Source organism: Littorina saxatilis, linkage group LG2 (genome assembly GCF_037325665.1).
Source record: "Littorina saxatilis isolate snail1 linkage group LG2, US_GU_Lsax_2.0, whole genome shotgun sequence".
NCBI classification, from domain to species: Eukaryota; Metazoa; Mollusca; class Gastropoda; order Littorinimorpha; family Littorinidae; genus Littorina; species Littorina saxatilis.
In genome coordinates, this window is record NC_090246.1 from 5,960,918 (window position 1) to 5,983,417 (window position 22,500).

At 42.8% G+C, this 22,500-nt stretch overlaps 1 protein-coding gene across 1 annotated transcript in view; it reads left to right on the top strand.

The window, feature by feature from the left end:
• Positions 1–22,500, top strand: part of LOC138960473 (cardioacceleratory peptide receptor-like) — a 75,438-nt gene that overhangs the window by 21,258 nt on the left and 31,680 nt on the right. Inside the window, exons 4-6 of the mRNA XM_070332380.1 lie at positions 8,389–8,531; positions 13,510–13,663; positions 21,595–21,717. Of these exons, the coding sequence (XP_070188481.1) occupies positions 8,389–8,531; positions 13,510–13,663; positions 21,595–21,717 (420 nt within the window). The remainder of the gene's footprint in view (positions 1–8,388; positions 8,532–13,509; positions 13,664–21,594; positions 21,718–22,500) is intronic.

The window sequence follows — 22,500 nt, forward strand, 5'->3', positions numbered from 1 at the left end:
GAACTAGGATGCAACAAGGGGAGGAGAAGAGAACAGCTAATCGCGAGCAGACGGCAGCGAAGTTTTCAGTTTGGGTGAATGGCATTTATACTTGTCTCGTCATGAAGCGAATTTTTCAACCTCAGTTATAAACGACTACATGAATGTTAGTGCCATGGGTTGTACATCAATACTTCAGAGGGGAAGTGGGGTATTTAGTGTGGAGTTACGAGATAAGAAAAGCCGAATGCGAAAGTTTGTGTCAGTCGGCAACTGACACAGGCACACAAAAACGGCTGTTCCGTTTTACTCCCCTGTTTGTACTACATCTTTCGACTTTGGGCATTTTGTGGTGTTTAGGGACAGAAAATAGTCCTGTTTCATCGGGAAGTGAGCAGAAAGGGGTATGCTATCGACATTTGTAAAGCTGAAAAACATTCCCGAGAAGAATTTCAAGTTGTCAGTGTATGCTGTTGTCGATTAAAACATCGTGTAGTACAGATGGGTAAACTGGAACCATGCGTCTTTGTTATTGCCAATATGCTTTTGGATATTGGCAAAAATGGCCGACTTCCGTAGCATTATGCTTTGATGATCGGAAGAGACCATCCAATCACAGCCCCCGAATTCCCCCACGTGTCCATCATAATAGCTATATATGATGATGATGATGATGATGATGATGATGATGATGATGATGATGATTTCTGTGGGTCTGCATTGGTTAAATCATTTGTTTGTCTGTTTACTATAAAGTGTCGATGAAGTGTGAATATCTTGTTCTGTCAAAAAGAAAACGGTCCATATTGTTTTATACGGCCGTTCACTCAGGAAGGGGTGTATTTGGAAGCGAAGATATTCTAAGCATAGCCTACACAAGTTTTGGTTTAAGTCAGAGAGGGTACAGTGTTGCGCAGACGAAGAGCAATTGGACTGACCGTTAACACACGTGAGTAGAGGCAGCAACAAACAAGCTCACTTCAACTTCTTCATGCCCCGCTTTCCGCATCACAGCAATTGACAGACTATGACAAAGGAGACCCAGACCGTTTATGTTTATCCTACCCCTGCCTGCAAATGGAGTGTAAATAGGCGGCAAAGGCAGAAGGTAACTAAATACAGTACCGATAGGTTCACAAGTTCGCTGGCCTGGGACTGACTGAGAATCAGGCGAATAGCAGTGCAAATGGTACGGTAACACGGAACGTAGAGGACTCAGAACTCAGAACTCAGAACTTTATTACATAAGGATAAAGGTTTTAGGCTTAGCCTAATCTTCCAACCTGTCCTTGGAACATATACAGAGAATAATTGTAAACAAAGCAAAGACTGCACACATACCTCATCAAAGTATTAAACTAATAAAACATCAAAATAATGGTCGAGTATAAACATAAAAAATATTGGACTCACAAAGTCATATAAAACAAAACCAGACACAACAAACGTAAATGTTTTTTAAAATTTCTTTAAAAAGTACAGCAATGTATTGCTGAACAGGGCCATATACAGGCAGCTAAAGTTTCAAGAAGAAGGGGGAGGGGGACGAGGGATTACACATTCAGATTAGCTATATATACAATATTTAAACAAGTCGCGTGAGGCGAAATTACTACATTTATTCAAGCTGTGGAACTAACAGAATGAAACTGAACGTAGTCCGCCGCTAGTGCAAAAGGCAGTGAAAGTGACGAGCCTGTTTGGTGCGGTAGCGATTGCGCTGTGCTTCATAGCACGCTTTACTGTACCTCTCTTCGTTTTAACTTTCTGAGCGTGTTTTTAATCCAAACATATCATATCTATATGTTTTTGGAATCAGGAACCGACAAGGAATAAGATGAAATTGTTTTTAAAACGATTTCGGAAATTTAATTTTGATCATAATTTTTATATTTTTAATTTTCAGAGCTTGTTTTTAATCCAAATATAACATATGTATATGTTTTTGGAATCAGAAAATGACGAAGAATAAGATGAAATTGTTTTTGGATCATTTAATAAAAAAATAATTTTAATTACAAGTTTCCGATTTTTAATGACCAAACTCACTCATTAGTTTTTAAGCCACCAAGCTGAAATGCAATACCAAACCCCGGGCTTCGTCGAAGATTGCTTTGCCAAAATTTCAATCAATTTGATTGAAAAATGAGGGTGTGACAGTGCCGCCTCAACTTTTACAAAAAGCCGGATATGACGTCATCAAAGGTATTTATCGAAAAAATGAAAAAAACGTCCGGGGATATCATACCCAGGAACTCTCATGTCAAATTTCATAAAGATCGGCCCAGTAGTTTAGTCTGAATCGCTCTACACACACACACACACACACAGACAGACAGAGAGACAGACAGACAGACAGACACACAGACACACATACACCACGACCCTCGTCTCGATTCCCCCCTCTATGTTAAAACATTTAGTCAAAACTTGACTAAATGTAAAAACAAACGAGCATTGCATACATTATCCGAGTACACAATGGAAACTAAACATCAGGGGCAGTTTGTAGTGTGATCAAATGTGTGTGCAACTGCCTTTTAAAGGCCTTTAAGGATGCGGATCGTTTGATTTCTATTGGCAAAGAATTCCACAGAGATGATCCTGAAAAAGCTAAGCTGGATTTATAAAGATCTATACGAGGAATTGGAGGAAGTAAATTTTGAGACCCATACCTCTTCGTAACATGTGTAAAATAGGATTGCACATAACTGGGCACATCACCATGAACTAATTTATACATAAAGACAGCCTTATTGTATGCAAGGTGGGTTTTTAGGGGAAGGAAATTAAGGCTGTTTAACTTCATTTCTGTAGACATGTGCGATTCATACAGGATAAGTTTTGCAGCACGACGGTACAAAGAATTGAGTTTCGATAAGTGAACATCACTGCAGCCATCCCACAATGTCGAAGCAAAATTAATATGAGGCATTATATGAGCATGAACGAACATTTTTAATGTTTCAGATTTGGCATAATGTTTGAGCTTTGACAACAAATACAAATTCCTTGATAACACTTTGCAGAGGTTGCTTATGTGTGTTTGCCATTTCATTTCTTCATCGACAGTTACACCAAGTATGCGATGTTCTTTAACTTGCTGTATTTGAGTTGTACCTAAGGACAGTTGTAATTTAAGAGGACTTATCTGATGCTTTTGTCTTGTGGTAATAACAATGCTTTTAGTTTTTTCTGGGTGCAGTATCATGGCATTTGATGTGCACCATTTCGCAACTTCGTCCAAAGTGTTCTTCAGGGAAGAATTTACTGATTCCAACGAGGTGTTACTGGTATGAATAGACGAATCGTCTGCAAAAAACTCGCATTTGACTTTATCATCCGATACATGTAAATGCAAATCATTGACGTTATACAAAAGAGAATAGGTCCTGATACAGACCCTTGAGGGACGCCATGTTTTACTAGTGCAGTAGACGAATTCTGGCATTGTAGAGTGACATATTGTGTCCGGTCAGCAAGATACGATTTAAAGAAGTCACAGACCGAATCGTTTCTCAAATAATAGTGTAATTTTTTCAACAATATGGAATGATCGACTAAGTCAAATGCTTTCTTAAAATCCAAAAACAATGCTCCTGTAACTTCAGACTTGTTCATTGCTGACAGCCAAGCTTCACAGAGAGACGTAAGAGCTGTGTGGCAAGAATGCTTGGACCGAAAACCGGATTGAAACTGATGAAACAAATTTTGTTCTTCCATGTAAGCAAGAAGATGCTTGTGCACATGCCGTTCTAATGGTTTTGACAAAACAGGCAGCAAAGAAATGGGTCTAAAATTACTTGGGTCTGAGAGATCTTTACATTTGGGAAGGGGTATGACTTTGGCGCTTTTCAATTTAGACGGGAAAAAATGTCTGCTCAATACTAAGGTTATATACGAACGTGAGCGAATCCACAATATACGGTAGAGAAAGCTTCAATAACTTCACGGGTATTTTATCAGGACCCATGGACTTTTTATTCTCCAGGTTTTCAATAAATGTTCCGACCTCATGAACTGCAATCGGAGGAATGATAAACGCTTCATCGTTTATTCTGTTCCCCTGACAGTATTCGTCCAATTTTTGAAAACAGTTATCTGTATCCGGAGAATATGTTTCTGCCACAGAAGCCTTCAATTTATCCGCTAAAGATATAAAATGATTATTAAATTCTTCCGCAGATAGTTTTGTTAGATTAGCAGTTGACTTTTTCCTAGATTTATCAAGGATTTCATTTACTGCCCGCCAAATTGTTGCAGTATCTTTCTTATCGGAAATCAATTTATCAAAGTAACCAGTTTTTGATTGTCTCACACGGTTTAACACCTCATTCCTCTGCTGTTTATATTCGTCTGTCATCTTATTTTCCTTGAAATAATCTCTCAGAGCCATCGCCTCTATAATATCTGATGTTAACCAAGGTGGAAGTCTGGCATGTTTTACTCTATGCTGACGCAGGGGCACGTGCTTATCGATAATTGTGCTTAAAATGCTATACACGTGATTAAAAGCATCATCTGCAAGACTGAAATCATAAACGCTCTGAAATGGAGCTTCACTAAGATCACGAAAAAATGCAGACTCATCAAAATGTCTAAAACTTCTGTATTCTATGGTCGTGTGGCCTTTTGGTCCTGATTTAGGCAAGCGCATAGAGACCGAACAAAAAATAGGCCTATGATCGCTGATACTGGAATTGGACACATACACATTTGAAACAATCTTCTTATTATCAGTATATATGTGATCAATAAGAGTTGCTGTTGTGTCTGTTATTCTTGTTGGGTTCAGAACCAGTTGATGAAGACCTAATAAAGTTGTTGTTGAATTCCATACTGTTTGAGGCTTATTCAGATTAATATTAAAATCTCCAAGCAATACAATATCTTTATTGCGTGATTTGACTTTATCCATCATCTGAATGAAATATTCTGACCAAATCGACGTTTCGGCAGGGTTACGATATATATAACCTATGAGCAGAGGCGAGGTTTTACAGTTTTTTACTTCAATCCAAATGCACTCAATATTGTCGTCCTCTAAATCAGTTCTTCGTGTTGCAAATTCAGAAATTGATTCATGAATATAGACTGCAATGCCTGTCTGATTCTTCCTTGCGCTGTCGCGTCGCAAAACAGAGTATTGGGAAATGTAAATCAAATTATCGGCAATTCTCGAGTCGAGCCGTGTTTCGCTCATCCCAAAAACATGAACTGGCTGTGAGCTTTGGTTTAGCAGCACGCATATATCAGGCACTTTGTTAACGAGATGATAGACATTAAGATGTCCAACCTGGAGAGTGTGTTTTGACACGTTTGAATTCATAATAATTATAATAAACAAAGTTATTAACAACAACCAAAATCTGAGAACAAATTAAACAGAGATTAAATCAATAAACAAACACGGAGAAAAAATAATGCACAAAAGAGCAAAAAGTGAAGCAAACAAGTTACGATTTCAGTAACTGTCTAACTTAACGGAAAAGTCAAGTGAGAAGTAGTAAATCGGAAATCAAAAATTTTGCGAAATGTTATAAGCGTTCGATGCACAGCAATTATAAATGTTCCTGCTAGCACTGCACTCATACACACACAGAATATGATAAAATAAAATTGAACAGGGATGAACGATACGCTACATTAAATCCCCACAACGCTAACACGATTTCACTTTCTTTAAGCAGAGGCATTCATAGTCTCTCCGCAAACGGGTCTGAATCAAAGATTAACACACACAAGGAAGAAACACACGCGTGTTTGGATGCAGATGTTTTCACAATGTTAAAAGCAGCAGAATACTTGGGGGGTCGTGGACAAAATTAACACAATGTCTGGAGGTGTTGAACGACATAGTTATGAAATCACATCCGCGAAATCACACTCGTTTCGGTACACTCATTAGTGTACTTACCGTTACATGAGTTTAGACACCGCAATTGATAAAATACACAAACACACTCACTCACACATACACACACGCTCTACTGTATGCTTAAAGTAGCCTTTTGAAACTACTTAGTAGGATGCTTGGTGCATCCCGGGGGGCCACTGCCCATAGAAGGACGGCTGGCTGTGTGCGTGCATAAAGGGGCTGAGTTGATACTGCCTGAAGGCGTTCATTGTAGGATATTGATGTTCCCCACGTGGGGACAAGGGGAGACTGGGATGGCTGATGTGCTGTTGAGTAAATGGTTGGTGGGCCGGTGGCGGTAGTAGTGATGGTTGATGAGACTGTTGATGCTGCTGCTGCTGTAGTGGTGGTTGATGAGACTGTTGATGCTGCTGCTGCTGCAGCCGAGGGAGAAGCAACGGCTCTTGCTGCTGCAGCGACAGCTGCTGGTGCGGCGGCTGTTTCTGCCACTGTTGCTGCTGCAGTTGTTGCGGCTGTTGCTGCTGCTGCCGATGTTGCTCATGCGGCGGCTGTTGTTGCTGCTGTTGCTGCCGCTGTTGCTGGTGCGGCGGCTGTTGCTGTTGTGGCAGCTGCTGCTGCTGTTGATGAGGTGGCCATTGCTGTTGTTGGTGAGGTGACTGTTGCTGCTGCTTCTTTTGCAGTGGTTGGTGTGATATGGGCGGAGGCGCTCCGCCTTTAACGACATCCGCAAACGAAGCTCTGCCTAGTCGCTTCTCAAAAACGATGGCTTTGATGTCCTTTACGAGTAAAGACAGGCCCCTTGCAGAGTAGTGGACCTTGTCTAGCAACATGTCTGGGTCAGTTTGACCGTCACTGTCAAGGCGCCAGATATCCGACAGTGCCAAGAACTGCACCTTTACACCATCACATAGCAACGCGAGCTTAGTGTTAACTTGCAGAATCTGCCGTGTAACTTTGCGCTGAGCCTGTGGAGGGATGTCTACGACAAAGATGACCGCATTAGGGAAGCGTAGCGATGTTTCAGATAATAGCGTCTCATAGTTGCTTTGAATTTCACTCGTGTTTTGTATGCCGTCATTCGTGCCGACATGCAGAACAATCTTCCTAATGTTAGGAAAAGTGTTGCTGCTGGCAATGACGGTGGTAAGTTGAGGGGTGGTAATCCCACTTAAGGTTCTCACCTCTGTTTGTCCTGACCTATCAAGCCGTCTCTTGGACACGCGTCTAAGGTTGGAATCTCCAATAAGCAGACACGTGCAGGAGGTCGGGAGGCGGAGACTGACATGGTGACCTGACTGACATGGTGACCTGACTGATATGGTGACCTGACTGACATGGTGACCTGACTGACATGGTGACCTGACTGACATGGTGACCTGACTGATATGGTGACCTGACTGACATGGTGACCTGACTGACATGGTGACCTGACTGATATGGTTACCTGACTGATATGGTGACTGACTGACTGACATGGTGACCTGACTGACATGGTGACCTGACTGACATTTTTTTTTTTTCATTACTTTATTGTCCCATCGCTGGGAAATTCGGGTCGCTTCCTCCCAGTGGAAAGCTAGCAGCAACGGAGTCGCGCTACCCAGGTGTCTGCGTGTTTAGGTGTATTCAGCCACCTGCACTTATGGCAGAATGACCAAGGTCTTTTACGTGCCATTGTGATGACACGGGGGTGGGACATGGCTTCCGTCTCTGGGTCTGCACATAAAGTTGACCCGTGTCCGTCCCGGCCCGAATTCGAACCTGCGACCTTTCGATCACAAGTCCAGTGCTCTACCAACTGAGCTACCGGGCCCCCAACATGGTGACCTGACTGATATGGTGACCTGACTGATATGGTGACCTGACTGACATGGTGACCTGACTGATATGGTGACCTGACTGACATGGTGACCTGACTGATATGGTGACCTGACTGATATGGTGACCTGACTGATATGGTGACCTGAATCGTGGACACAAGAAGGACCTAGCCTCTCAAGCTCGGTGTGGAGATACCTTCTTAACTGACACCTATGTTAATTCGATATATGTATATGAGTTTAGCAACACTCTGCACAACACAGCCACGGTATCGATGTTTGGAATATAATTATAGCATATGTCCGGGTAAAGAAAGGATATGTAGGGGACATTAACTCACACACAAAAAGGTAGAGTTACAGTGCATGACTGAGCTTATAGCGTACACGGTAGATACTTTTCGCTGTTAGATCGTCACAGTCCGGACTGCAGGGCAAAACGTGCTGATACTAGAACATGCCTTTGGCAAAACACGTCTTCTGTTTGGTAGGAACCTTGTTTTGCTGCGACCGTGGGCCCCCATTTCCAAACTACACACCAAATTTTTAAACGCCAGAGATGTGAGGGTGGACCGAACAACATGACGAACAGACAGAGTGAATCTAATACACCCCCTTGTACGTAGGTGTAATTAATAATTCTGTTGTGCCTTGTACAAATCTGGACAGAGGCAATATTTGATAACAAAATGGCTTTGTGGCTCGTTCCAGGGCTGCGGGCCAAACTCCTGGTGGGCACCGCCTGGGTGTTGTCTCTGGTGTTCGCCATTCCGGAACTGGTTCTCTTCCGTGTGGGCACGCAGTTCGGCGGGCCCATGTGCATGATCGACTTCACTCAAGCGTGGCAGTGGCAGGTGAGTGGGTGGGTTGGGTGTGTGTGAGTGGGTGGGGGGAGGAGGGGGAGGTTTGTTTGTGTGAAAGAGGTATCTGTTTGTGATGGTAAAGGGGGACGGTGTGCAATGGAGAGACGTCTGTCTGTCTGTCTGTCTGTCTGTCTGTCTGTCTGTCTGTCTGTATGAGAATAGAGTTAGAGGACGGTGTGCAATGGAGAGACGTCTGTCTGTCTGTCTGTATGAGAATAGAGTTAGAGGACGGTGTGCAATGGAGAGACGTCTGTCTGTCTGTCTGTATGAGAATAGAGTTAGAGGACGGTGTGCAATGGAGAGACGTCTGTCTGTCTGTCTGTATGAGAATAGAGTTAGAGGACGGTGTGCAATGGAGAGACGTCTGTCTGTCTGTCTGTATGAGAATAGAGTTAGAGGACGGTGTGCAATGAAGAGACGTCTGTCTGTCTGTCTGTCTGTATGAGAATAGAGTTAGAGGACGGTGTGCAATGGAGAGACGTCTGTCTGTCTGTCTGTATGAGAATAGAGTTAGAGGACGGTGTGCAATGGAGAGACGTCTGTCTGTCTGTCTGTCTGTATGAGAATAGAGTTAGAGGACGGGGTGAAATGGAGAGACGTCTGTCTGTCTGTCTGTATGAGAATAGAGTTAGAGGACGGAGCAGTGTTCAGGTCTACGTGTTCATGCGTGCTTATGTGCACTCGTATCTCTCTGTCTTTGTATCTGTCTCTGTAGGGGTGTTTGTCGGTCTGTTTCCTTGCATACTGCTCTCTCTCTCTCTCTCTCTCTCTCTCTCTCTCTCTCTCTCTCTCTCTCTCTCTCTCTCTCTCTCTCTCTCTCTCTCTCTCTCATACGTTGTTTCACCGTTCGTCGTCCTGTGTCACAGTAATAATCAAGCAGTGCACTAGGTCGTGTCTTCGTTTCAGCCTAAACATATTAAGCAAATAAAGAATAGAAAACGAAAAACACTGCAACATCAACTGTTTGCGGTAGGCAGTGACTCCTCGATTAAAGTTAATTGTTTTTGTCTGGCTTTCAAAAGAGCAATCTTTACTCTGAAACGTCAGGATTACCAACTTGTTTGTATCCTTGTTTGTAGGCGTTTACAATTATTTGTCTTATCTTATTTTCCCTTGATGTGTGTCTTTTGCTTCTTTTGATTAATTCTATTTTTCTGTTAAGCCTCGTTCAGCCTCGTTCAGCGTTGTTGTTTTTTCGTTCATTTCCACAGCGAGTTAATTAAGGAAAGCCAAGTAAGAAACTCAAACCAAAAGATACGATGTGACGTGTAGGCGGTGTGCGTGTGTGTTCGTTGTTTCGTTAAAACGAATTGTAATTAACTAATTAAGCTAGAACATTTATGTGAACAAAGAAGTCAAACACGCACAGTCCACCATTCCGGCAGACATTAGAGAGCAACAAATTAGTTCTATAAAGGTCAGCTGACTTTTAAAAAAATACTGAATGCCCGGGTCGGAAGAGATCATAGCAGGTCAATTTTCTTGAACGCCGAAGACATTATTTCAAATTGTCTTTTGGTAGATGGATGGCTCTGTGGCATTTCTCGTTCAATTTCTGATATCTACCGTGAGAAAATAATCCCCAAAATTCGTCTCTCACCCCAGGCATCTAAGGTTGTGTCTGTCTAGACTTGACGGTTATTTGCTGGTTGTACGGAAGAGAGAGAGAAAAGTCCGACTGTACTGTGTACCTCAAATCTACTTTAGGGCCAGTCCGCGAACAGTGTGACCAGGAAAATGAAAGGGCGTGTAGATATTCTTGCAGAAAATGTCATTTCCGATTTTGTCTTATGAAAATCAATCGTCTTTACTGTCGATCGCTATGTCTTGGAAGTCATTGTTTGACCTTTCTTGCTAGTAGGCAATTTATGTAGACTAGAAAATGATATTCATTTTGCAAAGTTGTGGGTTTTTTGTTTAGGGGCGGGAGGGGGTTGGGGTGTGTCGGTGTTAGCATGTGTTGTGTTTCTCTCTCTCTCTCTCTCTCTCTCTCTCTCTCTCTCTCTCTCTCTCTCTCTCTCTCTCTCTCTCTCTCTCTCTCTCTCTCTTTCTCTCTCTCTCTCTCTCTCTCTCTCTCTCTCTCTCTCTCTCTCTCTCTCTATGTAATTTTGTAATTTTTGAGTTCTCCCTATATAATTCCTTAAATGCACATTGTGTTGCAATCCATACAATGTAATTCTGTATCTTATATGATTGAATTTTTATTTTTTATGTCCGTCTGTCTTTATGTGTTGTATAAAGGACAGGTTGGAAGAATAGGCTTTGCCTAAAACCTTTATCCTTTTGTAATAAAGTTCTGAGTCTCTCTCTCTCTCTCTCTCTCTCTCTCTCTCTCTCTCTCTCTCTCTCTCTCTCTCTCTCTCTCTCTCTCTCTCTCTCTCTCTCTCTCTCTCTCTCTCTCTCTCTGTACGTTTGTGTCACTGACTTCCTGTTCGACTGTCTGAACGGTTTCCTTTGTTGTAGTCGGGGAACAGAAAAATGCCGCGGTGCTGAGAAAGACATTCGGGTAATTGAAAAAGTTCTGTTGTTCACAAAGTTGACTCTCAACTTGCGTTTGTCTTAATATTATTTGATCAGACTTTATTGAGCCTTTTCTCTTCCGTATCTATCTTGCCTACTTTGATACTATTCAAATTGGACAGAGACCTTAGACACACGAATCAGTATTTTTAATACATGTCTGCTGTGCAAAATGTCAACGGACAAAAGGGACAAAAGAAAAGTAAATTGACATCAACTTCATAACTAACAATTAACTTCTTCTTTTCGAACGTCGACAAAGCGCCGGAAACTGTACCGTTATTTCGGCAGATCCGCCGAACTTTTATCACAATGGAGGGGGAGAGAGATAACGCCAAGGACTGACTTACACGTTAGAACATTGCCGAAGTTTTCTTAGTCATGCTGGCAAATGTGCCACAAATAATAAAATTTAAAAAAACATAGATCCAGTCCAGTAGGGGAAGGGCTCCTAATAATGGACCGGCTCCTAATATGGACCACCTCCAGTTCTGACAAACTAGCGGCGCTAGAGCGCTCAAAACAATTTCATTCGCTGTATTCACTCTCTCTGGATAACTTGCACATGTCAAAACAGTTTCAGAAACACAAACCTCAAAACCGTTAGTCTTTTTCTCTTTTTTTCACTTTTGGCAGCGTTCACTCTAAATTTGCGCCAAAAACGGACTAGTTTCTGTTCACAGCCAAAGCTTTTATCACACAAAACGTGCTATATATGACAGCTAAGACCGTATTAGTTACATTTTAGCAGTGTTGACCCCGAGTTTCTACTGCAAACAAAAAATAATAGTAAAATCTCAAAGTATGTATGAGTCCCCTAATATGGACCACCTTCAGCAAATCGAAGAAAATAAAAGCTAAATTAATTCATTAAGAAGCTTGCTGAAAATAACCTATAACTAGCCCTCGAGATTTCAAAAATATATAACAAATAGTCTTCTTTTCGTGGAAGTTGAAAATTTCACTTATTTTCACTCTGTTTTTGATAAGCTTCTTTACTTTCCAGGTGTGCTTCAAATAATGCTCTCATCAACCCAAAACAGATAAATCTAAAGCATATTTTAATTAGTCTGACTTGCACACTAAGTTTTATCTTGTTATTTTGAAGTATAGGGGGCTTTTTACAGTGATTCGTGAAGACCTCTTCACTGGTCCATAGTAGGTGCCCAGGCTCCTAAAATGGACCAGTTGTGAATTTTTCTGTATGTAATTTTTGCTGAATGCCTATCATAGATAATTTGCTCAAATTAGGCCTAACGGTTTCTAAAGAGAGAAGGACTGCCAAACACACAATGAAACCTTTCGCAAGAAACCAAGCTAGTTATCAGCATAAAACAAAAAGATGTCCATATTAGGAGCCCTTCCCCTACGTCTCAACAGGCGTGGCTTGGAATCCAGGGTTCAGCGAGGAGACGTACGCGTGACGCTATATTTTCTAGAGTGACGTTTCTTTGCTTTGACGTCAAAGATTGCACGAGGCTTTGGAAAAAATCGAGGTTCCAAAAGAAGCGTCTTCAATTTGGACTCCTCGACTGCGGAACGTCGTTTGGAGTAAAATACATAGAGAATACCACATGACTTGCTGTGTCGTACAAGATTTACACGAGTTGTTTTTTTAAAATATTGAACTGCGAGCGAAAGCGAGCTGTTCACTATTTGAAAAAGCAACGAGTGTAAATCTGGTACGAAACAGCAAGCCATGTAGTATTCTGTTTATCCTACATACTGTACTTACGTGTATTTTACTGAAAATGTCCTGCATTCGAGGCAGCTAAATTGAAGACGCTTGTTTTGGAACCTCGATCTCTTCTAAAGCCTCGTGCAATCTATTACGTCAAAGCAAAGAAACGTCAGCTGCCCTACACGCCACCAGGCGTGAAAGGCAGTAAGTAAGTAAGTAAAGAAACGTCACTCTGAAAGTGTGGCGTGACGTGTTAGTTCTAAAGATTCATGGAGGGTAATTAGCGAGCGCAAATTTTGTTTCTATAATGACGTTTGTCTCGGTGACTTTGGCACCATAAGCAGTGGAAAAACAGGTCCCTGCCAGACTTGCTTGACATGACCTCATTTACATGATATACACACGTGTGATTTGAACGATTATTATCTCACGGGTGTCTCTCTCACGTATGTAGGATAAACGTAGGTACAGTATGTAGGATAAACAGAATACCACATGGCTTGCTGTGTCGTACCAGCTCATTGCTTTTTTAAATATTGAAAAGCTCGCTTCCGCTCGCAGTTCAATAGTTAAAAAAGCAACTCGTGTAAATCGGGTACGACACAGTAAGCCATGACTGTAGTATTCTCTATGTACCCCAGCTAGCTTTCCCCGGGGAGAACGCAGCCCGAAGTCCAATGAGAGAAACTGCACAGGACATCATGGAATGACCTTACCTAACTAACCTTGCCATCACTGAATCACCTGTGAATGTGTGTTTGTGTGCAGGCCTACCTGACGCCCATCGCCATCACGCTCTTCATCATCCCCGCCTTCATCATCTGCATCTGCTACGTCGTCATCATCGCCATCATCTGGCGTAGCAGCCATCTGCTGCAGCACAGTCAGGGCTCCAGGCACAGGGGCAAACACAGAGAGGAAGGTGGGTGTGGTATGGGGGTGGTGTGGATGTGGGGTGGGTGTCGGGTGGGTGTGGGGTGGGTGTGGGGTGGGTGTGGTATGGGTGTGGTATGGGTGTGGGGTGGGTGTGGTATGGGTGTGGGGTGGGTGTGGTATGGGTGTGGGGTGGGTGTGGTATGGGTGTGGGGTGGGTGTGGTATGGGTGTGGGGTGGGTGTGGTATGGGTGTGGGGTGGGTGTGGTATGGGGGTGGTGTGGATGTGGGGTGGGGGTGCGGTGGGGGTGGGTATGGGATTGGTATGCACGCTCACCGACGTGTGGTTGGAAGTGGGTTGGGGGTGGTGGGAGGGTGAAGGGGGGAGAAAATCATGGTGACGAAAGGTACTTGCGTGTCTGGCTGTCCGTCAGTTTTGCTGGCTGACGGTGTCTTGCTGTCTTGCTGGCTGTGTATCTGGCTTTCTTGTCGGACTGGCTGTGTGTCTGGCTGAATGGCTTACTGTGTGCCTAGCCTACCTGGTGGTTTGGCTGGTTGTCTGTATGTCTGTCTTGCTATCTGTCTGGCTAGCTGACTGTGTGCCTACCTGGTGGTTTGGCTGGTTGTTTTTATGTCTGTCTTGTTATTTGTCTGGCTAGCTGACTGTGTGTGTCTGTTTGTCTGGATGTTTGTCTGGCTGGCTGTATGTCAGCCTGTCCTTCTTGCTGGCTGACTGTTTGTGTAGCTGGCTGGCTGGCTAATTGACGAGTTAGCTTGATGTCCGTCCGTCTGACTGAATGGCTGGGTGCGTTTCTGTCTGTTTGTCTGTCTGTGCAGTAGAATTATGGGCGAGTTGATGTTGCCGTTAGTTTTGTGTGTGTGGATATGTTTTTCTCTGTCTGTGTGTCTGTCTGTGTGTCTGTCTGTTTGTCTGTCTGTTTGTCTGTCTGTTTGTCTGTCTGTTTGTCTGTCTGTTTGTCTGTCTGTTTGTAAGTCTTTTTGTCCGGTTACTGACCATAGCCGATTGTAAAAAAGAAAATGTATCTTTTGTCCGAAACTAGTATACTCCGTATTATGTATGGTACTTCCAAAGGTTACAACGTAGTCATCCCACACAACCAACAACACCACCCCTTTCTCTCCTCTCTATCTGTCTCTCTCTCCGCACACAACCAACAACACCACCCCTTTCTCCCCTCTCTCTGTGTCTGTCTCTCTCTCCCCACACAACCAACAACACCACCCCTTTCTCTCCTCTCTCTCTATCTGTCTCTCTCTCCCCACAACACCACCCCTTTCTCTCCTCTCTCTGTCTGTCTCTCTCTCCCCACACAACCAACAACACCACCCCTTTCTCTCCTCTCTCTCTATCTGTCTCTCTCTCCCCACACAACCAACAACACCACCCCTTTCTCTCCTCTCTGTCTATCTGTCTCTCTCCCCACACAACCACCACCCCTTTCTCCCATCTCTCTCTATCTGTCTCTCTCTCCCCACACAACCAACAACACCACCCCTTTCTCTCCTTTCTCTGTCTGTCTCTCTCTCCCCACACAACCAACAACACCACCCCTTTCTCTCCTCTCTCTCTGTCTGTCTCTCTCTCCCCACACAACCACCACCCTTTCTCTCCTCTCTCTCTATCTGTCTCTCTCTCCCCACACAACCAACAACACCACCCCTTTCTCTCCTCTCTCTGTCTGTCTCTCTCTCCCCACACAACCAACAACACCACCCCTTTCTCTCCTCTCTCTATCTGTCTCTCTCTCCCCACACAACCAACAACACCAACCCTTTCTCTCCTCTCTCTCTGTCTGTCTCTCTCTCCCCACACAACCACCACCCCTTTCTCCCCTCTCTCTCTATCTGTCTCTCTCTCCCCACACAACCAACAACACCACCCCTTTCTCTCCTCTCTCTGTCTGTCTCTCTCTCCCCACACAACCAACAACACCACCCCTTTCTCTCCTCTCTCTCTGTCTGTCTCTCTCTCCCCACACAACCAACAACACCACCCCTTTCTCTCCTCTCTGTCTCTCTGTCTCTCTCTCCCCACACAACCAACAACACCACTCTTTCTCTCCTCTCTCTCTGTCTGTCTCTCTCTCCCCACACAACCAACAACACCACCCCTTTCTCTCCTCTCTGTCTCTCTGTCTCTCTCTCCCCACACAACCAACAACACCACTCTTTCTCTCCTCTCTCTCTGTCTGTCTCTCTCTCCCCACACAACCAACAACACCACCCCTTTCTCTCCTCTCTGTCTCTCTGTCTCTCTCTCCCCACACAACCAACAACACCACCCCTTTCTCTCCTCTCTCTCTATCTGTCTCTCTCTCCCCACACAACCAACAACACCACCCCTTTCTCTCCTCTCTCTGTCTGTCTCTCTCTCCCCACACAACCAACAACACCACCCCTTTCTCTCCTCTCTCTCTGTCTGTCTCTCTCTCTCCCCACACAACCACCACCCCTTTCTCCCCTCTCTCTCTGTCTGTCTCTCTCTCCCCACACAACCAACAACACCACCCCTTTCTCTCCTCTCTCTCTGTCTGTCTCTCTCTCCCCACACAACCAACACCACCCCTTTCTCTCCTCTCTCTCTCTGTCTGTCTCTCTCTCCCCACACAACCAACAACACCACCCCTTTCTCTCCTCTCTCTCTGTCTGTCTCTCTCTCCCCACACAACCAACAACACCACTCTTTCTCTCCTCTCTCTCTGTCTGTCTCTCTCTCCCCACACAACCAACAACACCACTCTTTCTCTCCTCTCTCTCTGTCTGCCTCTCTCTCTCCCCACACAACCAACAACACCACTCTTTCTCTCCTCTCTCTCTGTCTGTCTCTCTCTCTCCCCACACAACCAACAACACCACTCTTTCTCTCCTCTCTGTCTGTCTGTCTCTCTCTCCCCACAACACCACCCCTTTCTCTCCTCTCTCTGTCTGTCTCTCTCTCCCCACACAACCAACAACACCACTCTTTCTCTCCTCTCTCTCTATCTGTCTCTCTCTCCCCACACAACCAACAACACCACTCTTTCTCCCCTCTCTCTCTATCTGTCTCTGTCTCTCTCCCCACACAACCAACAACACCACCCCTTTCTCTCCTCTCTCTCTATCTGTCTCTCTCTCTCTCCCCACACAACCAACAACACCACTCTTTCTCTCCTCTCTGTCTATCTGTCTCTCTCTCCCCACACAACCAACAACACCACCCCTTTCTCCCCTCTCTCTCTATCTCTCTCTCCCCACACAACCAACACCACCCCTTTCTCTCCTCTCTGTCTACCTGTCTCTCTCGCCCCACACAACAACACCACCCCTTTCTCTCCTCTCTGTCTATCTGTCTCTCTCTCCCCACACAACCAACAACACCACCCCTTTCTCTCCTCTCTCTCTCTGTCTCTCTCTCCCCACACAACCAACAACACCACTCTTTCTCCCCTCTCTCTCTATCTGTCTCTCTCTCTCCCCACACAACCAACAACACCACCCCTTTCTCTCCTCTCTCTCTATCTGTCTCTCTCTCCCCAAACAACCAACAACACCACTCTTTCTCTCCTCTCTCTCTATCTGTCTCTCTCTCTCCCCACACAACCAACAACACCACCCCTTTCTCTCCTCTCTGTCTCTCTGTCTCTCTCTCTCCCCACACAACCAACACCACCCCTTTCTCTCCTCTCTCTCTATCTGTCTCTCTCTCTCCCCACACAACCAACAACACCACCCCTTTCTCTCCTCTCTCTCTATCTGTCTCTCTCTCCCCACACAACCAACAACACCACTCTTTCTCTCCTCTCTGTCTATCTGTCTCTCTCTCTCCCCCACACAACCAACAACACCACTCTTTCTCCCCTCTCTCTCTATCTGTCTCTCTCCCCCACACAACCAACAACACCACTCTTTCTCTCCTCTCTCTCTATCTGTCTCTCTCTCCCCACAAAACCAACAACACCACTCTTTCTCTCCTCTCTGTCTATCTGTCTCTCTCTCCCCACACAACCAACAACACCACCCCTTTCTCTCCTCTCTGTCTATCTGTCTCTCTCTCCCCACACAACCAACAACACCACCCCTTTCTCTCCTCTCTGTCTATCTGTCTCTCTCTCCCCACACAACCAACAACACCACCCCTTTCCCTCCTCTCTGTCTATCTGTCTCTCTCTTCCCACACAACCAACAACACCACCCCTTTCTCTCCTCTCTCTCTCTCTGTCTCTCTCACCCCACACAACCAACAACACCACCCTTTCTCTCTTCTCTGTCTATCTGTCTCTCTCTCCCCACACAACCAACAACACCACCCCTTTCTCTCCTCTCTCTCTATCTCTCTCTCTCCCCACACAACCAACACCACCCCTTTCTCTCCTCTCTCTCTATCTGTCTCTCTCTCCCCACACAACCAACAACACCACCCCTTTCTCTCCTCTCTGTCTATCTGTCTCTCTCACCACACAACCAACAACATCACCCCTTTCTCTCCTCTCTGTCTATCTGTCTCTCTCTCCCCACACAACCAACAACACCACCCCTTTCTCTCCTCTCTGTCTATCTGTCTCTCTCTCTCCCCACACAACCAACAACACCACTCTTTCTCTCCTCTCTGTCTATCTGTCTCTCTCACCCCACACAACCAACAACACCACTCTTTCTCTCCTCTCTCTCTGTCTGTCTCTCTCTCTCCCCACACAACCAACAACACCACTCTTTCTCTCCTCTCTGTCTATCTGTCTCTCTCTCCTCACACAACCAACAACACCACCCCTTTCTCTCCTCTCTGTCTATCTGTCTCTCTCTCTCTCTCCACACAACCAACAACACCACCCCTTTCTCTCCTCTCTGTCTATCTGTCTCTCTCTCTCCCCACACAACCAACAACACCACTCTTTCTCTCCTCTCTGTCTATCTGTCTCTCTCACCCCACACAACCAACAACACCACTCTTACTCTCCTCTCTCTCTGTCTGTCTCTCTCTCTCCCCACACAACCAACAACACCACTCTTTCTCTCCTCTCTGTCTGTCTCTCTCTCCCCACACAACCAACAACACCACCCCTTTCTCTCCTCTCTGTCTATCTCACCCCACACAACCAACAACACCACCCCTTTCTCTCCTCTCTCTCTATCTGTCTCTCTCTCCCCACACAACCAACAACACCACCCCTTTCGCTCCTCTCTCTCTATCTCTCTCTCTCCCTCTCACTCGCTCTCATGGTATATCTGTTTACAATGAGAGGATGCGAAGGCGAAGAACCAAAGTGGTTTCGGCATTAACATTTATCATTTTCGATTTCTAGTTGAAATGGAATCGGCTTGCGTGGGTTTAATATCTTGGGTTGTTTGTTCTCTCAATATATCTATTTACTTTTAAGTGTTTTTTGTTTGCATTTGAGACGCAATAAAGTTGAAATAAACGCCCACTGAAAGGTTGTTATCGCGCTAGCAGGTGCTGAACTAAACGCCCACTGAGAGGTTGTTATCGCGCTAGCAGGTGCTGAACTAAACGCCCACTGAGAGGTTGTTATCGCGCTAGCAGGTGCTGAAAAGGGAAAGCTAGCGGCTTTAAAATGTTGAGTTGTTCTCGTGAGATCATGTAAAAGATATACTCGTAAATCCCACGTATAAAGCGTTGCCTTTCCTCCATACCATTGCTGGCTGCTGGTGTTTGTTACTCCATTATTCATCAACCTACTGATTATTTTATTTACGTTTTGCCTTACTTATGAACTTATATATATATATATGTTTCTGTTTGTCTTTTCTGTTTATGAATCTGTTTATATATCCATCTATACCGTTGATTATTCCTATATTTGATTTATTTAATTTATTTATTCATTTATTCAATCCTTTATTCATGTTTTCAATTCTTTCCATCTATCTTTGTTTCTTTCTCGATTTTTTTTCTTTCTTTCCATCTTTCTTTCTTTCTTTCTTTCTTTCTATTTTTCTTTCTTTCTTTCTTTCTATCTTTCTATTTTTTTTTTCTTTCTTTTTTCTTTCTTTCCTATTTTTCATTCTTTCTTTCTTTCTTTCCTATTTTTTTTTCTTTCTTTCTTTCTTTCTTTCCTATTTTTCATTCTTTCTTTCTTTCTTTCCTATTTTTTTTTCTTTCTTTCTTTCTTTCTTTCCTATTTTTTTTCTTTCTTTCTTTCTTTCTTTCCTATTTTTTTTTCTTTCTTTCTTTCTTTCTTTCCTATTTTTTTTTCTTTCTTTCTTTCTTTCTTTCCTATTTTTTTTCTTTCTTTCTTTCTTTCTTTCCTATTTTTCGTTCTTTCTTTCTTTCTTTCTTTCTATTTTTTTTTTCTTTCTTTTTTCTTTCTTTCTATTTTTTTTTTCTTTCTTTTTTCTTTCTTTCTTTCTTTCTTTCCTATTTTTTTTCTTTCTTTCTTTCTTTCTTTCCTATTTTTCATTCTTTCTTTCTTTCTTTCCTATTTTTTTTTCTTTCTTTCTTTCTTTCTTTCCTATTTTTTTTTCTTTCTTTCCATCTTTCTTTCTTTCTTTCTTTCTTTCTATTTTTCGTTCTTTCTTTCTTTCTATCTTTCTTTCTTTCTTTCTTTCTTTCCTATTTTTCTTTCTTTCTTTCCTATTTTTTGTTCTTTCTTTCTTTCTTTCTTTCTTTCTATTTTTCTTTCTTTCTTTCTTTCTTTCTTTCTTTCTTTCCTATTTTTTTTTCTTTCTTTCTTTCTTTCTTTCTTTCCTATTTTTTTTTCTTTCTTTCTTTCTTTCTTTCTTTCTATTTTTTTTTTCTTTCTTTTTTCTTTCTTTCTTTCCTATTTTTTTTTCTTTCTTTCTTTCCTATTTTTTTTTCTTTCTTTCTTTCTTTCTTTCTTTCCTATTTTTTGTTCTTTCTTTCTTTCTTTCTTTCTTTCCTATTTTTTTTCTTTCTTTCTTTCCTATTTTTTTTCTTTCTTTCTTTCTTTCTTTCCTATTTTTTTTTCTTTCTTTCTTTCCTATTTTTTGTTCTTTCTTTCTTTCCTATTTTTTGTTCTTTCTTTCTTCTTTCTTTCTTTCTTTCTTTCTTTCTTTCCTATTTTTTTTCTTTCTTTCCTATTTTTTTTGTTTCTGTCTTTCTTTCTTTTTCACTTTCTTATTTTTGGCTCACGTAAGTGTAGCCTATGCGATGCTAACTTTTGTCTGTCTGTGCGTGCGTGCGTGCGTATGTATGTATGTCTGTGGTAGAAACTTTAACATTTGAAGACGTCACAACATTTGAAGACGTCACATTATGACGTAAGAGGGTTAGACGTCACGCGAAAGAATTACTTAAAGTCTCGGTCATTGTTATTTTGAGCGGGCCGAGAATATTTTTTTCTTCAAAATCGGCCATTCAGATCTAGATCTAGTGTCTCGCTTTCTTGCACAGTGTCACCTATGCTTACTGTGTGTGTGTGTGTGTGTGTGTGTGTGTGTGTGTGTGTGTGTGTGTGTGTGTGTGTGTGTGTGTGTGTGTGTGTGTGACGGAGTGATTGAGTTTGTGTTACTGTTTGTCGATTTCTTACGTGAGCCTTGAAGGCTTCGCCTCTTGTTCTTTCTTTCTTTTCTTTCTTTCCTATTTTTTGTTCTTTCTTTCTTTCCTATTTTTCTTTCTTTCTTTCTTTCTTTCTTTCTTTCTTTCTTTCCATCTTTCTTTCTTTCTTTCCTATTTATTCTTTCTTTCTTTCCTATTTTGTGTTCTTTCTTTCTTTCTTTCCTATTTTTCTTTCTTTCTTTCTTTCTTTCCTACTTTTCTTTCTTTCTTTCTTTCTTTCCTACTTTTCTTTCTTTCTTTCTTTCTGTCCTATTTTTCTTTCTTTCTTTCTTTCTTTCCTTCTTTCTTTCTTTCTTTCTTTCTTTCTTTCTTTATTGATGTATTGATTTATTTGGTAAGTAGAGTACAAGTCGAAACACTAACAGAGCCATGCACATGATTGTAGAGATGTGTGATTGTACCATACAAGTCAGGATGATTACATGCTACTTTTATCTGACCCACAGAGCTGCTCAACAATCGGTCAAGCCCGCGGAACGGTCAGCAGAGTTCCAGTCGCAGCAGTTCACGGGGCATCATCCCTCAGGCCAAGATTCGGACAATCAAGATGACCTTCATCATTGTCTTAGGTGAGTCAAGTGAACATGTTTGGAAGAGAGAGAGAGAGAGAGAGAGAGAGAGAGAGAGAGAGAGAGAGAGAGAGAGAGAGAGAGAGAGAGAGAGAGAGAGAGAGAGAGAGAGAGAGAGAGAGAGAGAGAGAGAGAGAGAGAGAGCGAGAGACAAACAATGACAAATTCTTTATTAACGAGGGTAATGGCATAAGCAAACAGGTGCTTTTTTACATCCAGCCCTCGCCCATGGGAGGGTTTAATCTAATGATAATACGTTTTAAAATGTTGGAATATCAATTAAAGAAGTAATAAAAACAAACGACAAACAAGCAAACGATTAACAGACTAAACAAACAAACAAAAATATACATACAGACGAACATGACATATTATTGTCAAAGGTATAATGAAAAAGGCAACAAAAAACGTGTGAAACTTCGAGGGAAGACAAAATCCGTGAAACTGAGGAGTCAATGAAGCAACTACGTTGCAAGTAATAGCAATGTAGCATCGTTACATAAGTCATGTTATGAAATTAATTAGGTACATTTATCTACTGAAACGTGTAAAATGTACAAATAAGGCATCAACAACCACACATGTTCAGGCTAAGTGAGAACGAAATGTGCCATGTATAAGCAATGAGAAATATCTGTCTTTAAAAGTCTTGGCATTGACAGAATGTTTGAGACCGCTTGGAAGTGAATTCCAAAGATTAGTCCCCGAAAAGAATAGGCTGGGCTTAAAAAGATCTATACGAGGCCGAGGAGCATACATTTTTGTCGGGTCTCTCAAATTGCT